This window comes from Trichosurus vulpecula, chromosome 8, assembly GCF_011100635.1.
Source record: "Trichosurus vulpecula isolate mTriVul1 chromosome 8, mTriVul1.pri, whole genome shotgun sequence".
Taxonomy (NCBI): Eukaryota; Metazoa; Chordata; class Mammalia; order Diprotodontia; family Phalangeridae; genus Trichosurus; species Trichosurus vulpecula.
In genome coordinates this window covers 250,828,149-250,852,628 of record NC_050580.1, presented here as the reverse complement: position 1 = coordinate 250,852,628, position 24,480 = coordinate 250,828,149, and the positions used below count along the sequence as shown (strand labels likewise).

At 38.8% G+C, this 24,480-nt stretch overlaps 1 protein-coding gene across 2 annotated transcripts in view; it reads left to right on the top strand.

Annotated features, from left to right (window-relative positions):
• Positions 1-23,600, top strand: part of EFCAB11 (EF-hand calcium binding domain 11) — a 172,059-nt gene extending 148,459 nt beyond the window's left edge. Inside the window, exon 6 of one of the 2 annotated variants that reach the window (XM_036735947.1) lies at positions 23,320-23,600. In XM_036735947.1, the coding sequence (XP_036591842.1) occupies positions 23,320-23,479 (160 nt within the window). In that variant the 3' untranslated portion in view covers positions 23,480-23,600. The remainder of the gene's footprint in view (positions 1-23,319) is intronic. The other variant, XM_036735948.1, reaches the window with a different exon arrangement.
• Positions 23,601-24,480: the final 880 nt, after the last annotated feature.

The window sequence follows — 24,480 nt, the reverse complement described above, 5'->3', positions numbered from 1 at the left end:
TGGACATGATAAAGGACAAAAATGTTAGGGACTTAAAAAAAGTAGAAGAGATTAAGAAGAGGTGGCCAAAATATACAGAACTATACAAGAAAGATCTTAACATCACCAGTAACCACCATGGTGTGTTTCCTGATCTAGAGCCAGACATCCTGGGGAATGAAGTCAAATGGGCTTTAAGAAGCATTGCTAACAATAAGTCTAGTGTAGGTGATGGAATTCCAGCTGAGCTATTTAAAACCCTAAAAGATGATGCTGTTAAAGTGCTGCACTCAATATGCCAGCCAATTTGGAAAACTCAGCAGTAGCTACTGGATTGGAAAAGATCAGTTTACATCCCAGTCCTAAAGAAAGGTGATGACAAAGAATGTTCAGATGACCAATGCAATCACTTCACATGCTAGCAAGGTTATGTTTAAGACTTTGTAAGTTAGGCTTCAGCAGTTTGTGAACCAAGAATTACCAGAAGAGCCGGCTGGTTTTCAAAGAGGCAGAGGAACTAGAGACCAAACTGCCAACATTTGCTGGATTATGGAGAAGGCAAGGCAGTTCCAGAAAAACATTTGCTTCTTTGACTACGTAAAGCCTTTGACTGTGTGGATCACAACAAAATGTGGTGAATCCTCAAAGAGAGAGAGGTATCAGATCATTTCACTTGTCTCCTGAGGACCCTGTACGCAGAACCAAACACAGAACAATTGATCGGTTTAAGATTGGGAAAGGAGTACAACAAGGCTGTATATCACAACCTTATTTATTTAATCTGTATACAGTGTGTATCATGGAAAATGCCAGGCTGGACAAGTCAAAAGCTGGAATTAAGGTTGCCAGGAGAAATATCAATCTCACATATGCACATGATACCACTCTAATGGCAGTCTCTGGATAAGTGTGAAAGAGGAGAGTGTAAAGGCTGGCTTGAAGCTTAACTTCAAAAAAAAGCCCAGAATCTTGGCAGCTCATCCCATCACTTCTTGGCAGAAATGGAAACCATATCAGATTTTATATTTTGGGGCTCAAAGATCACTGCAGCCATGAAATTAAAAGGCGCTTCCTCCTTGGGAGGAAAGCTGTGGCAACAGCATACTAAAAAGCAGAGACATCACCTTGCTGACAGAGGTCTGTGTAGTCAAAGCTGTGGTTTTTCCAATAGCAACTTATGGCTGTGAGAGTTGAACTATAAGGAAAGCTGAGTGCCACAGAATTGATGCTTTTGAATTGTGGTGCTGGAGAAGACCTTTGAGAGTCCCTTGGACAGCACGGAGATCAAGTCAGTCAGTACTTAAAGAAATTAATTCAGACTATTCGCTAGAACGTCAGATACTGAAGCTGAAGCTTAAATACTTTGGCTACATAATGAGAAAACAAGACTCATTGGAAAAGACTCTGATATTGGGAAAGATTGAAGGCAAAAAGAAAAAGGGGGATGGCAAAAGAAGAGATGATAGATGGTGTCATGGAAGCAACAAACCTGAGCTTGGACAGACTTCAGGATTTAGTGAAGGATAGAAAGGTCTGGCATGCTATGGTCCATGGGGCCATGAAGGGTCAAACACTGCTAAATGACAGAATAACAATAACAAAGGTAAACCACACCTACAGCATTCTCCTGCTCTATTAGGCCAGAAACTTTGTTTGAAAAGGAAATAAGCTTAGTCTGCCATGATATGTTCTAGGTCACTCCTTCCCTTTTGAGACATTCACAGACCACATAATTGTGCTGTGAAATAAAGTTAAATTCACTGACCAATGCTGTGCATATTACATAACCTCTTCCTTGTATAACAAGTTGGGAAAATATTTGCCCTTCTCCAGTCCTGTGGTATATCTCCCATTCTTCAAAATCTTTTTGAGATCAGTGGCGGTTGTTCAACAATCACGTCCAACGGCCTTTTCAGGATGCTGGACCTGGTAACCTGAACTCATCAGGGCAATGAAGCTGTCTCTTACTATGCCCTTATTCATTATGGTTGCATTGGTATCATATTAGCCATTTTTGTTCTGTACTTTCCCATTCATAGATAATTCTCAGCAGAAGTAGAATAAAAATTGGGTAGTTCGGATTTCTCTCTACTTTTCCGTTATCATTTCTCCCATCTAACAATAGGCAGCTTTGATAGTCCTCTTTTTCCCTATCAGAGATTTTTTTAAAGAAGAAACCCCAATGTTTTTATGCTCCTAACATTCATAACCAGTCTCAGCTCATTCTGAGCTTTAGTGCCACTAACTATTCTTACAAGACTTTGACACATTTTCTTCATTCATCTTCCACTGTCTGCCCTTAATTCCATGTCTTTTAAACATCTATACTGTCCATTGAGTTCCCTCTGTATCCATATTGGTTTCTTTAGACAAATCTCTCTTTTTATTCCTCCTTGGAATCGTTTCTCTTTGTCTTAAGATTACATTCTTGAACCTGGAAAAACCTACACAACATAATGCTGAGTGAGCGGAGCAGAGCCAGGAGAACGTTGTGCACAGCCACAGATATATGGATTCTGTGAGGACCAACCCTGACATACTTCGCTCTTCTCAGCAACCTAAGGTGCAAGGACAACTCCAGGGGACTCACGATGGAGAATGCTATCTTCATCCAGAGAAAGAACTGTGAAGTTTGAATATAGATTGAGGCGCACTACATACTCGCCCTTTTTGCTTCTCTTTTGTTTTTGTTTTTGGGTTGGTTTTTTTTTGGTTCTGTTTCTTCTTTTTCATTATTCATTCCATTGGTCATAATTCTTCTCCACAACTTGATTAGTGTATAAATTAATTCAATGCGAAGTTATACATGATAGTTATATGAGATTCCATGCCGTCTTGGGGAGGGAGGGTGGAGGGAGGGGGGAAAATCTGGAACTCAAAATTATGTAGAACCGTGTGTGGTAAACTAAAAATAAATAAATAAATTTAAAAATAAATAGATAAGTACATTCTTGAGCACTACCCATCTTCTCTGGTTTAATCTCCTTAAGAGTCCTTTAGCTTTTGGGACCTTACCTATCCCTTCTTTGAACCCTCTAAAAATCTGTTCCCCTTAAAATATAAGGTACCTGGCCAGATTATTTTGGATATCATTCCCTCTCCTTAATCACAAATTCTAAATTGGAACAGTAATTTATCTAGAATGTTCTCATTGTTTCTACTTCAGCAACTAGTTTCTTTTTAATGTTTAGAATTAACTCTGAAATAGTAGTTCTTGTCATTTTGTCCACCTTTTAAAGAATGAAATTATCGTTAAAACAAGGTAGAAATTTATTAGGTGCTCTGCTTTAGATGTTCTAATAATTATAATATCATACTTCTGGGTCAGACGTTTTACCTGTTTCCTGAACTCATCATCTATTTCCTCCTTGTAGTTTAGCACAAGAAATCATGTTAAAATATTACTGATGAAGATGACAGAAGATTACAAGAAGCTACATAGCTTCATTTAGCAATGAAAACCTATCAAAGAGGTAGCATATTGTATTGGGACAAAAAACAAAACAAAACATGGGATTTAGATTCAGAAGAACTGGATTTTAATCTCAGCTTTGCCACTTAGTGTATGACATTGTTTAAGTCATTTAATCTCTTTTGACCTGTTTCCTCCTCTGTAAAATTAGCAAGTTCATCTAGGTAACTTCTGAAGGCCCTTCCAGTTCCAAAACTATCATTCAATGATACAAGCCAACATCCAGACTAAAGTGAAAGCCAGCTAATCTAGAAAATCTTGAAACTATCTGTAGTTTGAAGGATTAAAACATGAAAAATAACACAAAGTAGAACAAAGTATCTAGCATTTATATAAAGACCTATATTATCAATGATAATGGGACCATCATATTTAGACTTCAGTGTCTCACTTTGGATATACTGTGTGAGGAAATGACTAGAATGTTGTGAGATGAAATCGAGAAAAGTAGCTGAACCCGACTAAATACTGTAGAAAAAAAATCTGCCAATGGTCACATAATTTTTAAAGCACTCAGGAATCTGGGGGTTTTCAAGATATCTCAAAGAGAAGATTCCAAAGTAATGAAAAAGATCATAAATAGTGCTTTTAACTAAAGGAAAAAATGACAAAATAGAAGACATCAGCAAATACTAACCCATGTGCCTGACTACTTTCTCATGTCTATAAAATATGAGAACTATGTACCTCTCAAAAATATCTTTGATGGAAAGCTAAGGAAATAGATGTTTGTAGACCATTTTCTATTTCACACCATATCTTCATAGTCACACAGCTGATTGAGAGGTATATGGGATATCGGATCCACAAAGGCATAGAGCTGGGTGGCAAAGTATCACAAGGAACAGCAAGTCAACGTGGCTAGATCCTAGTACTCTGCCGGAAGAGTAAAGTGTCAGAAGACTGGAGAGGTAGGAAGGAGTCATGTTGTGAAGGTCTTTAAAAGCTAACCAGAAAGTTCTGTTCAACCTTGCAGATAATAGTTTACCACTGAAGTTTATTGACTAGTGTGTATGACACGGTCAGACCTGCACTGTAGGAAGGTCACTTTGGCAGCTGAGTGGAGGATGGGCTGTAGTGGGGAGAGATTTAAGTCAGAGAGATTAACCAATTGCAGCAGGCGCGAGGTGATAAGAGATGCCAAGAGATGCCAAGATGGCAGCAATGTCAGAAGGGAGAAGGGAGCGTAGATAAGAAAAAAAGTATTAGATCAAATGAGCAAACAAGATAGAGACTCCAATAGGAAATAATATGAAGCAAAAGAAATTGACTAAGACCGATCTCATTCATGTATATTGATGCTAAATTTTAATGAACTCTTAGCAAAGCAATATATTCAAATGTGGTGGCTAGGTGGTGCAGCGGGTAGAGCACCGCACTGAGAGTCAAGAACTGAGTTCAAATTTGGCCTCAGACACTTATGAGCTGTGTGACCCTGGGCAAGTCATTTAACTTCTGTCGACCTCAGTTTCCTCATTTATTAAATGGATACAGTAATAACACCTACCTCCCAGAGTGGTTGTGAGATTCAAACAAGACAAGAACTGTAAAGTGCTTAGCACAGTGCCTGGCAAGTAGTAAGCATTATGCAAATGTTGGCTATCATTATTATTATTTGGTGATTATCACCAGGGTCAATCTATATCTTAAATGAAAGTATGGTTCAACATCACAGAAACAATAAGCATCATTAATAATATAAAAATTAAACTGACATGATCATATCAATAAATGCTTTGACAAAGTATAGCACTGGTGTTAAATATCCTAAGAAGCCAAAGTGTGGAAGGCCCCTTCTTTCGTATGCCTATTTAATTTTAATTTAATATGCATATATTTAATACACACATCTAAACCCCAAAGTCAGTAATTATCTGCACCAGTGAAACACTATAGCTTTTCTAGTAAATGAAGAGGTAAAGGAAGGCTAGAAGAAGGCCAGTCCGTCTTTCCCGTTGCTGTTTGGCACAGTCCTAGAAATCCAAACTATGGCAATAAGACAAAAAGAAAATTAAATTATAGAAATGGATATAAAGAGGAAGCAAACTTGTCCATATTTGTAGAATCTTTCTTGAAACAGATTATATTTTCAAACCGTTTCTTCCCTTCACGGTTAATATATTCCATATTTTCCACTGTTATGTAAAGTGAAAAAATAGTTGTGGGGACAGGGGTAGGTACCAAAATTACTTTCTTCAAACTTTGGTGGATGGCCTGTTGCCATAGTATTCTATAATTTTGCAAACACCATTTAGCCCTTCATAGTTTTAAAACTTGTGCTCTTATCCCCTCTCAGTCTTAGTCTTTTCCAACTGGTGTTCCAATTCTATAACTCTTCTCATTATATTACATTATAGTTCTCTGAGCTTTATTGGACTTTATTAAAAAGACATTTTGGATAATAGTAGGAATTTTTTCTTTATAAAGTATGATTCATTTTTTTATGTCTTGTATTGTTGTCCATAGGCCCAAAGGTTGTAAATACTAGGAACGTGTTACAAACTGTAACATAAATAATTAAATGAATACATCTTTGCTGAACTGATGCCAAATTTCATGTTAGTTTGGTGATGAATATAAATGAGGAATGGATGATGCCCGAACTTATTTTTACTAATGGAATGCAAAGTTTAATGGAGAAAAAGTCAATATACAAGCATGCCGTATTAGCTACTCCAGAAAAAAACAGCTAATTGAATCGAATACTCAAATAATTTTAGTATTTTTTTCCATAACTAATAAATTAAGGATAAATCAGATTGAGCTAACTTTACTAAAATGTTACCGTTAATAGAATAGCTTATATCCAGATAGCACTTTATGGTTTGCATAATATTTTGCATGTTATCTCATTTAATCTGTGTGAAAATCCAGTAAGACAGGATATTCTGTAACTAGCCTCATTTTACAAAGGGGAAAAAAGGGATAGAGTGTGGCTCGTTTTAGTATCAGAAGACCAGGGTTTGAGTCCTGGCTCTGCTGGTTGTGTGGCCTGGAGAAGTCACATGATCTCTGTAAGTCTTCATTTCAACATTCTTTGATTGCGGGGATTGGAGTAGATAATCTCTCAGTTCCCTTCCACTTATAAAGTCCTTTGACTCTGTGATTTCACTCAGATCACACAACTTGTAAGTGACTTAGCCAGATCAGAGCCTAGATCTTGTGAGTAAGAATACCATACGTCCCACTGCCTTACAAGAAGTCAGATCAATTACTATAAGCATCAAAACAAGCACTCAGAATATCCAAGGCTTCAGAACAAGTAACAAAAAGCATTAAAAACAACTTCTAGACTCGAACTGAAGCTTCATTTTAATTAAACTGTACCCAAAGCCTTTTAGTTACAGTTGGGTCAGAAAAAGATTCAAGCTGTAGTAAGTGATGGTTTATCTATGTATCAATACTTAAGCTCCTAAGGATCAGCCAAGGAGACAAATGGTAGTATTATCCTCCTTTCCTGCTAGTGTCCCCATTGAGTGAGAAGCCCACCAGAAGAAAGACTCCCTAGAAAGGTATTAGTAGCAGAGCCACAGCTTGATCAGAGGAATTGTGGTATAATGGATAAAATGATGGATTAAGAAAGACTTGGGTTCAAATCCTGCCTTTGACACTTATTGGCTGTGGGTCATTTACACTCTCTGAGCCTCAGTTTCTTCCTCCATAAAATGAGGAGAATACTTGTAGCACCAATTCCATAAGTTGTTGTTAGGCTCACATTCAATATTCTATGTTAAACACTCTGAAAACTTTGAATTTTGCTACTACCTCTCACAGCGCTGTTCTCATACTGCCCATCTCGTAGGACTCTTGTCCATGGCCTCCCATCCTTCCCAGGAGGCCCATCTAACATGTGGGGATGGATATTCCTCCAGTTTTCTTTACATTGTGTGGATGCCAGTGGAGCACATGGCTTATCCATTAGTTATCCTTCAATCCCACTAGAGCAAGACCAAACTTTAAAGCATTAGATAAATGTCAACTGTCATTATCAACTGTCATTATTAATATCTTCAACCAATCATCACAGATACCAGAGAGAATGGCCCTGTGACCTCTAGGGACAACCAACATGGCATTTAAAAGGATCCACTTCAGATAATATTACTGGATATAATATCACATGCTGCTCAAAAGCTTCTAAAATTTCTGGAAAATTATGAAGAATTCCAAGTATTTCAAAAATCACTTTCAGACAACACAGGTTTTTCTGTTTGAAAGTACTCGGTAAACGTTTGAATAAATGGATAGATGGATTGAAGGAATAATTATGCAGACACACAAGAGTCAAATTTATTTCTTAATAGTAGTCAACTCAAAGTTTTGTTTGGAAGTAGTAGACTCGACTATTATTAGGAAAGAACATCACTTTCTATAAAGAACTAAAAATGCGTATCACCTAGAGGGCAATGGAAAGGTGCATGGTAGAGATAAGAAGGCTGAAACATATAACCAATGGAGAATTCCATAGAAGAACTGGAGTAATGGATGTCACCAGGAAATGTTATAATAGGAAGAAAAGATGGTCTGGTCACATGTCAAGAGTGAAAGATGACAAGAAGTGCCAGAGACTCCCCTGGTACCATTGTGGCATCAAAAAAAGGCTAGAAATTCCTTCAGCATATAGGGTGGATCTCCAGTAACAAACTTGGGAGAATACAGTTGAGAACAACACTGAGTGGGCAGGCATGAATGGTGGTGATCCGGCTTGCTGTAGGGAATTTGTGAATGGAGAAACTATGGATTCATTTGAATATTTAATAGCAAGCAAAACATTATGTCGTCCTAGAAGGTGATAGAGAAAAAAATCCTTCAAAAATTGAATTCTTTACTTTTCTTTAACCTAATTTATTTAGGATTTATGTAGTTTTAGGTTTTAGGTTCTTATGTAATTTTATTATGTTCTTGAAGAAATATTCCACATTGAACATACAATGGGAAACAACTGTCAGTCTCCAGTGAATGTCTTCTGAGACTCAAGAAAGCATACCTTCCCGTCTCCTTTCCTACCACATAGGGTAGTTAGTCCCTTTTTATGAGCAGTGTATTGGAAATGGTTCGATGCTTGTAGTTCACATTTCAACTCCTCCTCTATTTGTTGCATTAGCAAAGTGAAACTCATTAAATGTCATTACTCCAGCCCATCTTCCCGAGCGCATGAACCCAAGGAACACTCAGCTTGCTCGTATGGCCACACATAATCTCTCCTACATTATGCTTGAAAGTTCGGCTTGCTTCCGAACCCTCAGTCAAAGGATATGAACTTGGTACTTTCAAAAAGGCTGCATCTGTGAGCTCAGCCATTATACCATCTGTTAAAGTGGTCAGAGTTCGTTTTATTGCCTCCTTTGTGGAAGGACTTGCTGCTGTAAAAGCCTGTGTTATTGAAAAACATAATTTTCCTCATCATTATGCTTTCTTTCTAGCCGGATCATAACCTGCTAGAAATCTATTGAGCATAGAGTGAAAAGCTCTTCAGAATAGCAGTTCTTAAGGAATTAAATGATTACCATCTCTGTCCCATTTCTTTTATCTCATAATCAAGTTCAAGATGATACTAGATATCTCTGTTGAAGTGATTATATATTTGAAATAGAAATGGCTTTATCTCCATTTAGTGATCACAGTGTTGAAGGCAGAACTATTTCTCCTCATTTGTGTTTAAATATGTTTATAGTTCTTTACAACTGTCCTTTTGGTTAAAGACTTGAACTACATTTTAGAGAGTAACTCGGCTAATGGGAGTGTTTCAGAATGCTTTATTCATGTTAATGATGGGGATAATGAAAATCTACTTTAGAATCTGAGAATGTTAAGGCTAGAAGAGACCAAAAAGATCACCTCGTCCAACTCTCGCTTTACAGATGAGGAAACTGAGGCCTGAAGGGGTGAAATACTAAAGGCCAGGTAACTAGTTAATGGTCACAGCAGGGCCAGCACTTGGGTCTTTACCAACTGTCAAGTCTGGTTCTTTTCACTCATCCACACGGCCTCCTTAAACAATATCTTTATCGTTCGACAAGTTTGGTTTGGGGGAAAGAGGAGAGGGGTGGTGCAGTGAGAAGTATGGAATAAAATAGACTAGAAATGCAGCATACAGGTCCTTTTGAGATTGGTTCAAGGTCATCATATAAAATTAGATTGTCTTGATCATCTTATGGCAAAGTCTGAACAAGACTATTTACCCAGACTTGTCAGTTACATACAAGAAAGAAAACTTAGATGATTTAGTAGGATAAAGGCTTAAATTGCTTTGTCACCTATAGCAATAAGCCTTTTCAAAGCATGAATAGAGATTGCTGTTCCTAAAACCAGCCCCTGAATGGTTGGCACAAGGGTTCACATTACCGTTTTATCAGATAAAACTCAAAATTGCATTTTAACTACTTTCAGACACAAAGGACAGCTCACACAGTTCAAATTTTGGCAAGTCCTCTCTCAGTTTTTCAGGGACTGATTACCATGGCATTTGATTTCTTATTAAGGCTGCCTGAATTTTTATTATTTTCCCACTTACTAATTCCTCTATCAAGGAGTGCAACTGAGGAAATAATTTGATGTGACAATCCATCTAGCCCGTTATTTTATTCTGGTAAAGTGTTTAATGATGAAGGAAGCTGAAACCAGAGGCAAAAGTGCTATTTTTCATTTATCTCCTTGTTTATCCAGATTTTCATTGTCTTCCGAAGCCACAGAATAAATAATATGGCACAGCACGTAGAAAACATTTACTAAGTTGTTTCTGTATAACAAAATGCTTATTGACCATGCTATCATTCCATCTTGGTGCCCTCTTTCTTGAGTTCCACGTTTTTGTTAAGTAAAACATTTTTCACTTTTCTGTTTTAACTGTTAGATCGAATTATTGAATCATTTTGAATGTTAATCTCTTTTGTCTGGGGTTGTTCCTATTTCACTAGTGATCAGGAACAGTGAATGGAGAGCTAGACACACCCATGTAAAGCACCTAGTAATGTACAGGACCGCATCAAAAATAAGTGAGACATAGTTCCTGCCTTCAGGGGGCTTCCAGTCTAGTCTGGCTAGGTAAGATAGGCACAGAAATAAATAATAAGGTAAACTCTGAAAAGACATGAGATAGAGAGTTAACATGATTTAAAAAAGACTCAGTGCATATTTTATAGTAACAGTGGATCAAATTGCTTTATCTTTTCAACCAAAAATTGTACTTTTTTATATTAGGGAATAGATGATCTCTTCCTCGAAGGAACTCAGTCTAATCACACTATTTGCTATTGGCAGAATAAATGAGATTAAATGAAATAGGGTCTTTAAAAAAGAGAGAGGAAGAAAGAAGAGGGTTCCTATTCTTATCCTTGTTAAATGACATTTCTGTTTTCTTAAAACTAACACTTCAAGATTCCTTTTGAAGGCAATATTTAGTTTCAAACCTGCTCTAAAAATAATTTTCCAAATAGAACACTCCAGCCTTTTCCAAGTGGTAAGATCCTTTATACCTGAATGATAGTATGATGTGACATGCTATGCTGATGACAATTTAAATGCCTCCTTGAGGGCTTCATCTCTCAAAATAAACTTTCCACTACAAGTCATGCATCAACGTTAAGTCATACAGTCATCTAAAAAGGAATCGAAATTGTCTGAAGATCTTTCCTGTGTTTACTTGAGTGTGTGAGTAGCTTTTCTTAACATTGGTGTGTTTAAAGGAGTGAAATTAATATACGCATTACCAACTCGATTACTGTGGAACCCTGCAGGAGTTTCTCATCGACAAAGAAGGAAGCAGTACAAGAAGAAAGGGCTAGACTAGAGCTGGTTAATCAGAAGAGAAGGCAGCTTGTTGGAGAAACTGTCAGCCTTACAACTTCAATTGGTGGGTCATTTCATCCCCGGCAGGCGCTCCCTCCATAAAGTGTAATTTTTTCTCTCACTGTTTGTTCAGTATGACAGTTTTGGCTCTAATACAATGGCGGGTGTTGACTTAGGTTTAAATATTTCCCCTCACATTCAAAAAATGGTGAGGGAGGGGAATAGGGAAAAGAGAGAGTTCCCCTCCCCCTTTTCCCTCCTTCACCATCTCCAACTCATGAAAATTTTCCTAATTTAAACCTCTGCCCCACTGTTGCATTTCAACTCTTCATGTTCCAGTTGAAGCTATCATCCGCAGTATCAACTTTCAGAGCTCTGTGTGGTTGTCATGGTATCTCAGAATAAAAAATGTCAGTAAGTTTATTGTTTAGAAATAACCCCAACAGTCAGCAGGGTACCTAGATACATCCATCTACACACACCACGAACCACACATACCGTCTAAAAATCTGTAGTGTTGGCTCCTCTGCATCCAGGATGTGGACGTGACCAGGTGTTAAAAGTCACTTCAGTTGCAGGATATAAAATAGACTCAGATAAATAATCAGCATTTCTTTATATTACCAATAATGTCCAGTAGGAAGAGATAGAAAGAGAAATTCAATTTGAAATAACTGCAGACTCCCTTACATCAATCCTGTCTAACAAAACATGTGATAGAATCCACCTGGATATTCCCAGTCAGCCGTGAACTTTTGATGACTTAGTGACATTTCACAGGCAAAACCACACTCCCGGTAGCCAAGCTCTGTACTATTTCCCAGTGAACTCTGGGTAAGATACTTGCTCAGTAGATACAAAAAGTGCATGTTCCTTTAAGAACTGACCAACCCCCTAATCACGCCTCGACCACTCCTTGATCCCACCCCAAAACACCTAATTGACAAGTTTCATCCCTAAATCTTGTACTTAAACTTTCCCTTTATGGTTGCAGGTTCTCTAAGAACTCTTGCACATTTTATTTACATAAAGAGTAATAAATCTTTGCCTCCTTGACTTAAAGAATGCTTGGGTCTGCGAATTCATTCCAGGTGGCCTTGCCTTGGGAACTTTGGTTTGGGATTTCTACATCCCTGGGTTCATTTCTCCTTCAACAGTAGAAGCAGGATGGTGGCATCTGCCAACTTCCTTCCTTAGACTTAGTCCTCCAAGGGAGACCATGAAAGGTGACAATGAAAGGAACAAGTAGTAAGGTGTAAGACTCTGTTTATTATCATAGGTGCTTGCACCAACAGCAAGAAAGCTGAGGGGAAAAAAAGACACTGAGGAACTGAAGAATTGGCATTTCTCACTCCCTTCCCCCTGCCTTATTGCAGAGGGATTCAACTGGCATCCAATCCTGATCGTGTCTTTGTAATCTGTTAAAAGCTACATCTGCCCACATGTACAAAAATATTTATAGCAGCTCTCTTTGTGGTGGCCAAGAACTGGAAGTTGAGGGGATACCCATCAATTGGGGAATGGCTGACCAAGTTGTGGTATATGAATGTAATGGAATACTATTGTTCTATAAGAAATGATGAGCAGATGGACTTCAGAAAAACCTAGAAAGACTTGAAAGAACTGATGCTGAGTGAAGAGAGAAAAACCAGGAGAACATTGTACACAGTAACAGCCACAGCGTGCGATGACTGATTTTGATAGACTTAGCCTTTCTCAGCAATGCAAGGACCTAAAACAATTCTGAGGGACTCATGGAAAATGCCATCCACACCTAGAGAAAGAACTATGGAGTCTGAATGCAGAGTGAAGCAGACTATTTTCTTTTTTTGTTTTATTTTGTTTTGTTTTGTTTTTCTTTCTCATGGTTTCTCCCATTCATTAAAATTCTTCAATACAACATGAATAATGTGAAAATGTGTTTAATAGGAATGTATATGTAGAGCCTGTATCAGATTGCATGCTGTCTTTGGGAGGGTGAGAAGAGGGAGGGGGAGAAAATTTTAAACTTATGGATTTAAATGTTTAAAACTAAAAAATAAATAAACTAATAAAAATAATTAAAAAACAAAAAGAAATAATAAAAAATAAAAGCTATCTATGTCTAAAAAAAATAACTGCAGACAACTTAAAATACTTGGGAGTCTCCTGCCAAGACATACCCAGGAACTATATGAACAAAATTATAAAATGCTTCTTACACAAATAAAGTCAGATGTAAACAATTGAAGAAATATTAATTGCTCATGGGTAGGCTGAGCCAATGTAAAAAAATGACAATTCTACCTAAATTAATTTACATGTTCAGTGCCATACAAACCAAATTACCAAAAATTATTTTATAGAGCTAAAAAAAATAATAAAATTCACCTGGAAGAACAAAAGGTCAAGAATATCAAGCAAATCAATGAAAAAATGTGAAGGAAAGTGGTTTAGCAGTATCAGCTCTCAAACTATACTACAAAGTGATAATCATGAAAACAATATGGTACTGGCTGAGAAATAAGAGTGGTGGATTAGTGGAATAGATTAGGCACACAATACATAGTAGTAAATGGCCATAGTAATCCAGTGTTTGACAAACCCAAAGATCTAAGATCTTGGGCCAGCAAATCACTATCTGACAAAAATTACTGAGACAACTGGAAAGCAGTTTGGCAGAAACTAAGTATAGACCAACATCTCACACCATATACCAAGATAAGGTCAAAATGAGTACACAATTTAGACATAGTGATATAAGTCAGTTAGGGGAGCATAAAATATTTTACTTGTTAGAGTTATGGATAAGGGAAGAATTTATGACCAAACAAAAGATAGAGAGCAATACAGGATGTAAAATGGATCATTTTGGTTACCTTAAATTAAAAAGAGGTTGCACAAATAAAACTAATACAGCCAAGATTCAAAGGAAACTGGGGATAAAATTTACAGCATTACTCTGATAAAAGCCTCATTTCTCAAATATACAAAGAATTGAGTTAAATTTATATGAATATGTACCATTTCCCAATTGAAAAATGGTCAAAAGATACAAACAGGCAATTTTCAGAAGAAGAAATCAAAACTAACTTAGGAAAATATGCTCTAAATTACTATTGGAGAAATGCAAATTAAAATAACTCTGAGGTTCCATCTCTGATTGGCTAACATGACAGAAAAAGAAAATGACAAGTGTTGGAGAGCATGTGGAAAAATAAAGATACTAAATGCACTGTTGTTGACATTGTGAAAGGATCTAACCATTCTAGAGAGCAGTCTGGAACTATGCCCAAAGAGCTATCAGACTGTACATACCATTTGACTCAGCAACACCGCTACTAGGTCTGTATCCCAAAGAGATCAAAGGAAAAGGACCTATTTGTACAAAAATACTTATAGCAGCCCCTTTTGTGGTGGCAAAGAATTAAAAATTGAGGGAATGCCCATCATTTGGGAACTGGCTGAACAAGTTGTGGTATGTGATTCTAATGGAATACTATTGTGCTATAAGAAATGATGAGCAGGACACTTTCAGAAAAACGCGAGATGACTTATGTGAACTGATACAAAGTGAAAAGATCAGAACCAGGGGAACAATGTACACAGTAACAGCAATACTGTACAATGACCAGCTGTGAATGACTTAGCTATTCTCAGCAGTACAATAATCCAAGACAGTTCTGAAGGACTTGTGATGAAAAATGCTATCCACCACCAGAGAAGGAACTAATGGAGTCTGAATGCCGTTCAGAGCATACTTATCCTACTTTATTATTGAGTTTTTTGGCCTGCATTTTCTTTTGTAACATGGCTAATATGGAAATGCTTTACATGACTGCCCATATATAATCTATGTCAAATTGCTTGCCTTCTCAAAGAGAGGGAGAGAAGGGAAGGAAGGAGAGAATTTGGAACTCAAATTTTTTTAATGTTAAAAAATTTTGTTTACTTGTAATGGAGAAAAAAAATTAATTTAAATTGAAAAAAAAGTCACCAGTAGAGTATTGAGGAATTACCTGTGTAATTCAGCCAAAGAATATTATTGACTGGGCTACTTCAGAAATAATTCATATTTTGTTTTGTTTTTCCAAACTACCCTTATGTGAATTATTTTAGTGAAATGTAAGTTTAATCAGAATCATCTAACCAATTGCCACAACCCTCAGTTTCACTTTAGTTGTGTAGGCACAGCATGAAATCTGAAGCATAAGGCCAAATATTTGAAAACTTCAGAAAAGAAGAAGTAGTCACTCCTCCAAGCTTTCCAGTGATGTAAGGAAAATCCAAGGTTTGGCCTTGAATTATCTGAACATTTTGGGCACTGTGAAACTACTACTACATGCTTTCAAAATCATCGTTTTACGAGTATATTTTCTAAAAAATAACGATGGTCAGGACAATTTGTAGCATCTTTCTGTTTTTGGATAGAAATTTTCCATGCAAGAAATATTTGTTACTTATACAATAAAATGAACCTGGTGTGACTTCTTTATCAGTTAGTGTTTTCCTTCAGACTGTTCGAGAAGCAGTGTGACCTGGCTTAATAAAAGATTCACACAGTATAACACTGGCTTATAGAACTATCTCTACAATTCACACTTAGCCTTAACTATTTAAGTTAATGCTTAATTAGAAAAAGAAATGGCATATTCCTTCTTATTGAAATCAGACTAAAAGGAGAATACATCTCCAGGTTTATCTTGGTGATAGGCTTTTTATAAGCAGGTTTTAATACAATGAATTGGAAAATGTTAGTATTTTAATAGATTTCACAACTGTCAGAATCTAGTTGAAAGAATTAGAGCTGGATCTGTTTGAAGTTCTCTCTATAATCTCTGATAAGCACTTTGAAAGTTCTGAAATAAGTTACACAAATGAGGAGTTGCTAGAATACCAATCATGCCATTGGAGGAAATCCTTCTTGGATTGTATTACAAATGCAGTTCACATTCATTTAGCTATTTACATTGGTTCTAGGTTGCCTACATTTTCAAATCTAATCTCAACCTAGTGTTCAGAGCCTTCCATCAGTTGCCACAACTGTCTCATAAAACCCACTTCATGTTTCTCTTTCCTGAAAACCATTCTGATCATTCCTTTTAATACCACCTAAGAACTTTTATGTTTGGCCCATGCTGTAATCTTGTATTTGTCAATAAATGAAATTGGCTGCTTAATGAGGTCCCTGTAACTGACGTTGTTCAAGCAAAGGCCTGATAACCATTTGGGAGTGCTGGTTAGAGTAGGGGGTCAGATTAGATAGCATCTGGAGTCCTTTCTATTCTGAGGTTTTATAATTTCACGGAGGTGAGCTAATGATGCAGCATGAGTGAGGAGTGGTAGATGGCACAGTAGATAAAGCACTAGGCCTAGGCAGTGGTGACATTCAGCCAGTTCGCACCGGTTCGGGTACCTAATTTTAGGTTGAGTTTGGCTAACTGGTTATTAGCGCGGGCAGGGCCTGCACGTGCTAGGTCAACGGCTGTGGCAGTGCCCCAGCTGGGTTCCGTGGTCGTTACTTTATTTGAATCTTACCACTAGGCCTAGAATCAGTAAGTTTTCAGTCATTTTCGATCTAATGACTCTTTGTGACCCCATTCAGGATTGTCTTGCCAAAGATACTGGAATGGTTTGCCATTTCCTTCAAGAAGATCTGAGTTCAAATGTGCCCTCAGACAATACAGTGTGACCCTGGGCAAGTGACTTAACTTCCATATGCCTCAGTTTCCTCATCTATAAAACAGGAATGGTAATGGTAGCACACACCCCCTCCCAGGGTGGTCGTGAGGATTAAATGAGATATTTTAAAAGCACTTGGCACGGTGGCTGGCACGTAGTATGTAAATGCGTATTCACTTTGTCCTTCCTCTCTCTTCCCCTCCCCTCCTCTCCTCTCCCCCCCTCCTCTTCCATTTCCTCCCCTCCCCTCTTCTCTCCTCCCCCCTCCTCCTCCATTCCCTCTCCTTCCCTTCTTCCTTCCCTTCTCCCTTTCCTTCCTTCCCTTCCCTCAGGTGCTAATTGTAAAAAACAAAAACCCCAAGTTGGAAGCTTCCAAAACTTTGAGTGGATCCTTTGTAGAGTACCTGTGGAAGAATGTGGACAAAAGTCGCCAAGGGTGAGGGGCGTGGGAGGGTAGAGGGAACATGTACAAACATGAGATGACAGATTCGTTGAAGTATTGATAAGTTCCCTTGGGTGTATGCTCAGCCTTACTTCCAAGTTGGTTATGTATATTCCTCAAGGGTTGGGGGTCATATATTCAATTTATGTTTTAATCTCCAAGTAGCACCTTGTTCACCTAGGTAATTATAAGAGCTAACATTTACGTAGTGCTTCAGGGTTTTGCAAAGCACTTTACGGACTTCATTTCATTTGAGACTCATAATAACCCTGTGAGGTAGTTATACTAGGTGTTATTGTCCCCCTTTTATGGAAGAAGACCCTTAGGTGGGGAAAGATTAACTGACATGTGCATTGTCACACAGCTAATAAGTACCAAAGGCAGAATTTGAATTCAGGTCTTCCGGCGGCTGCTAGCGTTCAGTTGTTTTTCAGTCATTTCTGACTCTTTGAGATCCCCATTTGGGGTTTTCTCAGCAGAGATACTGGGGTGGTTTGCTATTTCCTTCTCCATCTCATTTTACAGATGAGGAAACTGAGGCAAACAAGATTAAGTGCCTTGCCCAGGGTTGCACAGCTAGGAAGTGTCCAAGGTCAGATTTGAACTCAGAAAGATGAATGTCTTCCCAATTCCAAGCCCAATTTCTACCCACTGCACCACCTAGCTGCCCCTCAGATCTTCCTAATTAATCTGCAGAGGGAAGACACTAGAACTGAGGGGGCTCAGAATCCATTTATTCCAAAGCATTTAGGAATGGCCTCTTCTCCCCATAGTGCAAATCCGTGTCTGTCACACCTGGCTCTTAGGGGGTACAATGGATATACTTTCTGGAATCAGAAACACCTAATTTCCAATCCAGCTGCAGAACCTTACTAGCTGCGTTACCCTGGGCAAGTTGCTTACCTTCTCCCAATCTCAGTTTTCTCATCTGTAAAGGGGCTGGGGAGGTAATAACACCTGCCTCACTGGGTTATTGTGAAGATAGGTGTGATAACTTATGTAAAGCTCTTTTCAAACCATAAAGAGCTGAATGAATGTTAGCTGTGTTAAAGAGTAAGGTGGTACAAGTAGATAGAGTGCCAGACTTGGAATCAGGAAGATCTGAGTTCAGATTCAGCCTTATTAACTGTGTGATCCTCTGCTCCTTCATCCGTAACATGGGAGTCAGAACAGCATTCCCCTTCCAGTATTGTTGTGAGGAGCCGATGGGTGACATGGGTAAAGTTCTATCTAAGCACTAGCTCTTACAGCCTGTCCCAGCTTTCAAACCTGGTGCAAAATCTGCCTCCAAGAAGCACCCCCTCCCTTTTTCCTTTCTTTTTTAAAAAAATTAATCCCATCCAACTATGGTTCCCTCATTTGCTCTGAATTGCCACAGCACTTGTGTTCTTGCTTTGGATGACACTGGGATTGGAGGAGGGGACTGAGGCATGAAGAAAGATTGTGGGATAGTACAAAGCATCCTGGAATCCCCAGAGCATCCGATGAGACCTCCTGCCTCTAACTGTGTATGACCTCAGAACAAAGGGGTTTCACCAGTTGGGGCTTTGGCTTCCTCCTCCATAACATGAAAGGAGTGAGAGTAGATGGGCTTTAGTTGAATGACGTGCTGATTTTATTGATGTTCTTAAGCCATTTTATATAGCCTTTAATGTTTGCAAAGCGCTTTACATACATTATCTCACATGAATGGACAGATGGATGGATGGATGGATGGATGGATGGATGGATGGATGGATGGATGGATGGATGGAAGGATGGATGGATGGGTGGATGGATGGATGGATGGAAGGATGGATGGATGGATGGATGGATGGATGGATGGATGGATGGATGGATAAGTGGTTGGAATAAGCATTTATTGAGCATCAGCCATGTGCCAGGCACTGTGCTATAAACATTATCTCGTTTGATACTCACAACAACCCTGAGAGGTAGATGTTTTTGTTGTTTTAATAGTTATTATTGTTATCCCAGTTTAGAGACGACTATCTGGCATGGTGGATGGAGTGCCATGCCTGGAGTTAGGAACTCCCGAGTTCAAATCCAACCTTGGAAACTTACTAGCCTTGTGACACTCTACCTCCATCTACCTCAGTTTCCTTAAATGTGAAATAGAGATAATGATAGCACCACCTTCTGAGAGTCATTATGAGGATCAAGTGAGATGCCTCGCACATAGTGTTTAATAAATGCCTATTCTTTCCTTCCTTCCATTTTAAGAGACTGAGGCTGAAAGTGGCTTCCTTGGGGTCCCAGAGCTTACAGATGTCTGCGGTAGGACTCAGCCTCGGGTCTCCCTGCCTCTAAGCCCAGCACTCTATCCATTACGCTCTGTAGCTGCCTCAGGGCAAAAGCTTCTCTCCACCTCATCACAATTCCAAATCTGGGTTTCTCTACCTATCTGGCACTCAATAAATGGCTGGACCAGACAAACTTCATCAAACTCTTCTGTAATTATCATTCTCAATAGGAGACATTTACAATTTACGAACTGCCTCAGCATGGTGTCCTGAAAATTTTGGAAACGAATCTTTTTTTTGGGGAGAATACAATTAGAACTAGAGGAAGCACTTGTCAGCGTAGAATCCTGTGGAAAAGAACAATGAAGCTTTATGTTCCACCTCCTGCCTTCCTAACGGTATTTTATTTCTCTCCCCAAATCACTGCAAAATTTTACCCGCATGATCCATCTGCTGTCCTCTCACATGAATGATTTGTGTGTTGGTGCAATGGAATATTCCTTCAGAATAATGCAGTTTCTGCAGTAAAAAAAAATGTAATAATATATCTTCCCTTTTAAAATTACAGCTATGAAACTCATACTTTTGCTTCATTTTCCTCTTGACTACCAGCCTTGTTCACTGTGATATGATGAGGAAAAAAAGGTCATGAGACATTAACTATTTTACCCTTCTACATTCCAAAATTCCATAAATTCAGCAGTACAGCCTATTCTGTGCATTATTTGGATAAACATGGGTACTGATCTGTAAATTAAAAATTGTCTCTCAATCCTGTCCTCCGTTGTAAAAGTACTTGGTTATATTGCTTAATACTGTGTAAATGTTACTGCAGTGAGAACACTAGCAAAGAAAACAAGGAAAGTAAGCAACAAATAATATAGTATTATGATAGAAGAATTACTGAAAGCAAATTTTTGAGATCAGGCAAATACATCCCCATTCCGTTATCTCAGTAAATGAATAAAGCAGAAATTATCAGGAGCTGCTCCTCCTCAATGCCACTTTTGTTGATTGTTCATTTAAACCACACAGTAAGACGTGCAGTTCAAATATACCAGTCGAGAAGAGGAAAGGTACTGTTCATCCAAACCGCGTCCTTAAGAAAGAATATTTCAGCAGTCTTGGGAGTCTTCAGTTGTATAATTTAATGAGAGGAGCAATTTGTATTCCATAGACAGTAATGTGTGATACCAATCATTACCAAATAGCCAGTAAAAGATTTATTGTTCTGCTTTCAGTTCTGCATAATATGAAATGCTTCTGTATGTTTTCGCCAAATAAGTAACATGAAGCTATGGAGATAGCCGGGCATTTTAGACCAACCCGTTGCAACTGGGGTTTGGTCTAGGACAGAAAAGTAGGGATTTTCTGTATTTCAAAACAGTGAAAAATTGGTATCAGACTGTCTAGGACCATTACAGACTTGGACACTGTTGAACAAAATATTCCAGAAAGTTTATTTTAGAACTCGTTATTTTAAAAGCTTGCTTTACAGGTAATTCAACATTAACAGCCTTTTGTGATTTCAGATGTAAGGGTCTTCTCGAGGTATTACTCTTAGGCAGACAGGTGGCACAGGGATAGGGTGCTGGACCTGAAGTCAGAAAGACCTAAGTTCAAATGCAGCGGCAGGTGCTTATTTTAAAGCAGTATGATCCTGGGTGAGTCACTTAACTTATATGCCTCTGTTTCCCCATGTGTGAAAGGAGGATAATAAGAACACCCACCTCTGAGGGTTGTTATGAAGATAAAATTGGGATATTTATGAAGTCCTTTCAATCTTTAAAGCTATTTTTATACTCTTTTTTCAACAGTAAGATATATATATATATATATATATATATATATATATATAGGATACATGAGGTTTTAATAATTCAGAGGAGATTTTTGACAACTGGTCATCAAACACCCTTTCAGATACACTCCTCTGGATGTTATTAACAGTCACTGAAGGTCGGGTTTGTTGTTTGTGGTTTTTGAACTGAAGATTCCGTGTGTTGTTTCTGTAGCCCATCCACCTTTTGCTCTTCAATTCCTACAAGGGCGAGGGTCTTTGTTCCAATAGCAAAACAACAGGGTACCTGCCTTTGGAGATTTGGGGACCTGCACAGATGGCAGGTGGAACCCCCTCCTCCTTCCCCAGAACCCTAGGGAACCGGCTGGCGCAGCAGTTCGTTGAGACTTCCTAAGCGTTTGAGCTGTCCCAGAGCGGGATCAGCCCCTGCCCGGACGCCTTTAAGCACAGACGGAACCGTTCCTTTGGCAGAGATTTTGTGGGTCAGATTCCCATTGAGGGACAACGGCCCGGTTGACTCCTGAGCTTCCGCGGCACCCCGTTCAGCGCCCCTCGCACGCAGGCACAAAGATGGGGTATCAGACGGCGCCTGCCTACGAGGAGATGGCAGTGTGTGAGGGGGTTCGGTCAGAGAGTCGGGGGGTAGAGGCCCCTCTTCCTGGGGTAGGGGGAGAAGCAAAAGCAAAGGTTTGCGGGGGTTGGGGTGAGCTTGGGTTTTTTCAGTAAATATGTATATATGATGATGGCTTTGGCAATAAACGTTCTCCACTTCGGCACCGTCATGTATTGAATTTTATTAGAAAGGGTTTTTGTAGGAGTGCCACATGTGCCCCCAAGGCTTTATTTCTTATTTTGTTCATGGGTAGCACAGTGAATAGAATACTGGACTCAGGAGGACGTGAGTTCAAATGCAGCCTTAGACACTTAATAGCTGTGTGACCCTGGTCCGGTCATTTAACCTTGGTATCCTCAACTGTAAAATAGGGATCGTAGCAGCACCTGCCTCCTATCGTGAGGATAAAATGAGATAACATTTACAAAGCACCTCATGAGCCTTAAAACGCCACATCAAGGCCAGCCAGCGGTTGATACGGTTTCATATGACACAGAAGGTGCAGCTATAAAATGCCGAGAATGACTTTGCGTGCACCTTCCGGAATGAGTTCAGTGATCTTTACGCCTCACACGGAGGGCAGACACATCTATCCTATTGCATTCGATGCCGTTAGTTTCGTGGGCATTGTAGAAGAGGCAGTGTGGTGTGGTCCAAAGAACTTGGGTTATCTGGTAACGAAGGACCTCCCTTTGAGCCCTGACTCTTGTTACCTGCTTCCTATGTCACTTAAACGATCCAATTCGGTCATTTATTAACCACCCTCTGCCTCAGTTTCCCTACCTGTAAAATGAAGACACGCCCACTTCCCAGGGTTGTTGTAAGGATGAAATGAGAATTTACTACATGCGGGTAACCCTTCATGCCAGGGACTGGATGCAAAAATAATATAGAAAACAATAGCCCCAGCCGTCAAGCCATTACACTCCAGTGGGTTGAGGGATACAGTATGTTCACTGAAAAGAAAAAAAAAAAAACACGAACATTTGAGGAGGAAGAGAATCCCAACAGCTAGGAGCATCAAGGAAGGCTTTCCTTAGGAGGCGGCCCACGAGTCAAGCCTTGAGGAAGCTCGGGTTCACAAGGCAGAGGTGATCAGGGGATTGGAGATGGGAGAGAAAATATTCAATTTGGGGAATAGTTTCCCTGCGGCCTTCACTTTCCTCCTCTCTAAAACAGGAGGGGTTGGCCAGATGATGCTTTAAATACTTGGATCCTCAGACCCATGCAACTTTGCAAACGAAAGGAAAATACTCTCGTGTGCTCCTGAAGCACAGTTTTCTAATCAGCCAATTTAATCTCTTTTTTTCTTTTCTTCAGGGAGGTAGATCAGGACTCAGATGGACATGTCAGCTTTAAAGACTTCGAATACGCAATGAACTATGGTCAAAATGAAGCAGAAATATCCGAATCTACTTATGCCAAATTCCAGAAGGCAAGGGATTTTAACTTGGGATCAACACAACGTCCGGCGTTTTGAGAAACTGCTTTCAAGGCTGTTGTAAAATTTATCCTGTTCTTAATAGATTATAAATATATAATTGAGTCTGTTTTCATGTTGAATCATTCCAATTTACCAATAATATCACTTTAATTATGCACTCCCCGTGATTAGACTCTTTCTTGATTCTGGTTTTTAATGTGACTTTTAGCTTTTATAATGGCCTAGTCTCTTTGCTAATAATACATTAGAGGAAGTTGGAATATGATATGATAAAAATTTAAGTGTCTCAGAATTCTAGCGGATAATCACATGTAGATTATTACTGATAAAAGGAGAGTCTATTACCTGGCCAATAGCCTTAAAGGAGAATGTATTAAAAAGTGAAATGTCCAAATTGTAATTCCATTTGGAAAGGCTGATTAGAAACATTAATGTAAAGGGAATTTGAAGGAAGAGGTTGTTGAAGGGCAAACCAATTAAATTGAGAGAAAGAAGTTACTTTTAAGCCTTTATGGCAAAAACTGAGCAGAGTTTCTATTCTCATCAATTTAATAGTTGCTGGACTGGATAAGGAATGGTGGAAACACCATGGAAGAGGAAGAGGTCATGGAGTTTCATTTCCCAGGTATACATTGTGAATATATGTAAAAGATACGTGCACTTACATACGATAACTTAATTGTATATGCCAGAATACCTGCATAGTTTAGAGTCATTGATTCTTTCAACAACTGCTTCCTGAGTTTTGGAATTGTGAACTATGCAGATGCAAAGAAAATTAAGACATTATTCCTGATCTTATGGAGCTTAATCAGTCAGTCAGCCAGTCACTAAACATTTATTAAATCCCACTGTAGGCCAGATACTGTGCTAAGCCCTGGAGACACAAAAGACAGTCCCTGCTTTTAAGGAGCTCACTGCCTTTATTTAAGTTTCACTGCTGAATCTGGAGTTGACTTGCTGATGATAAAAAAGTTTCCTGAGATGCCATCAGTCACTTCCAACCACAGCTATCTTCTCAGCCAGCCTACTATCCC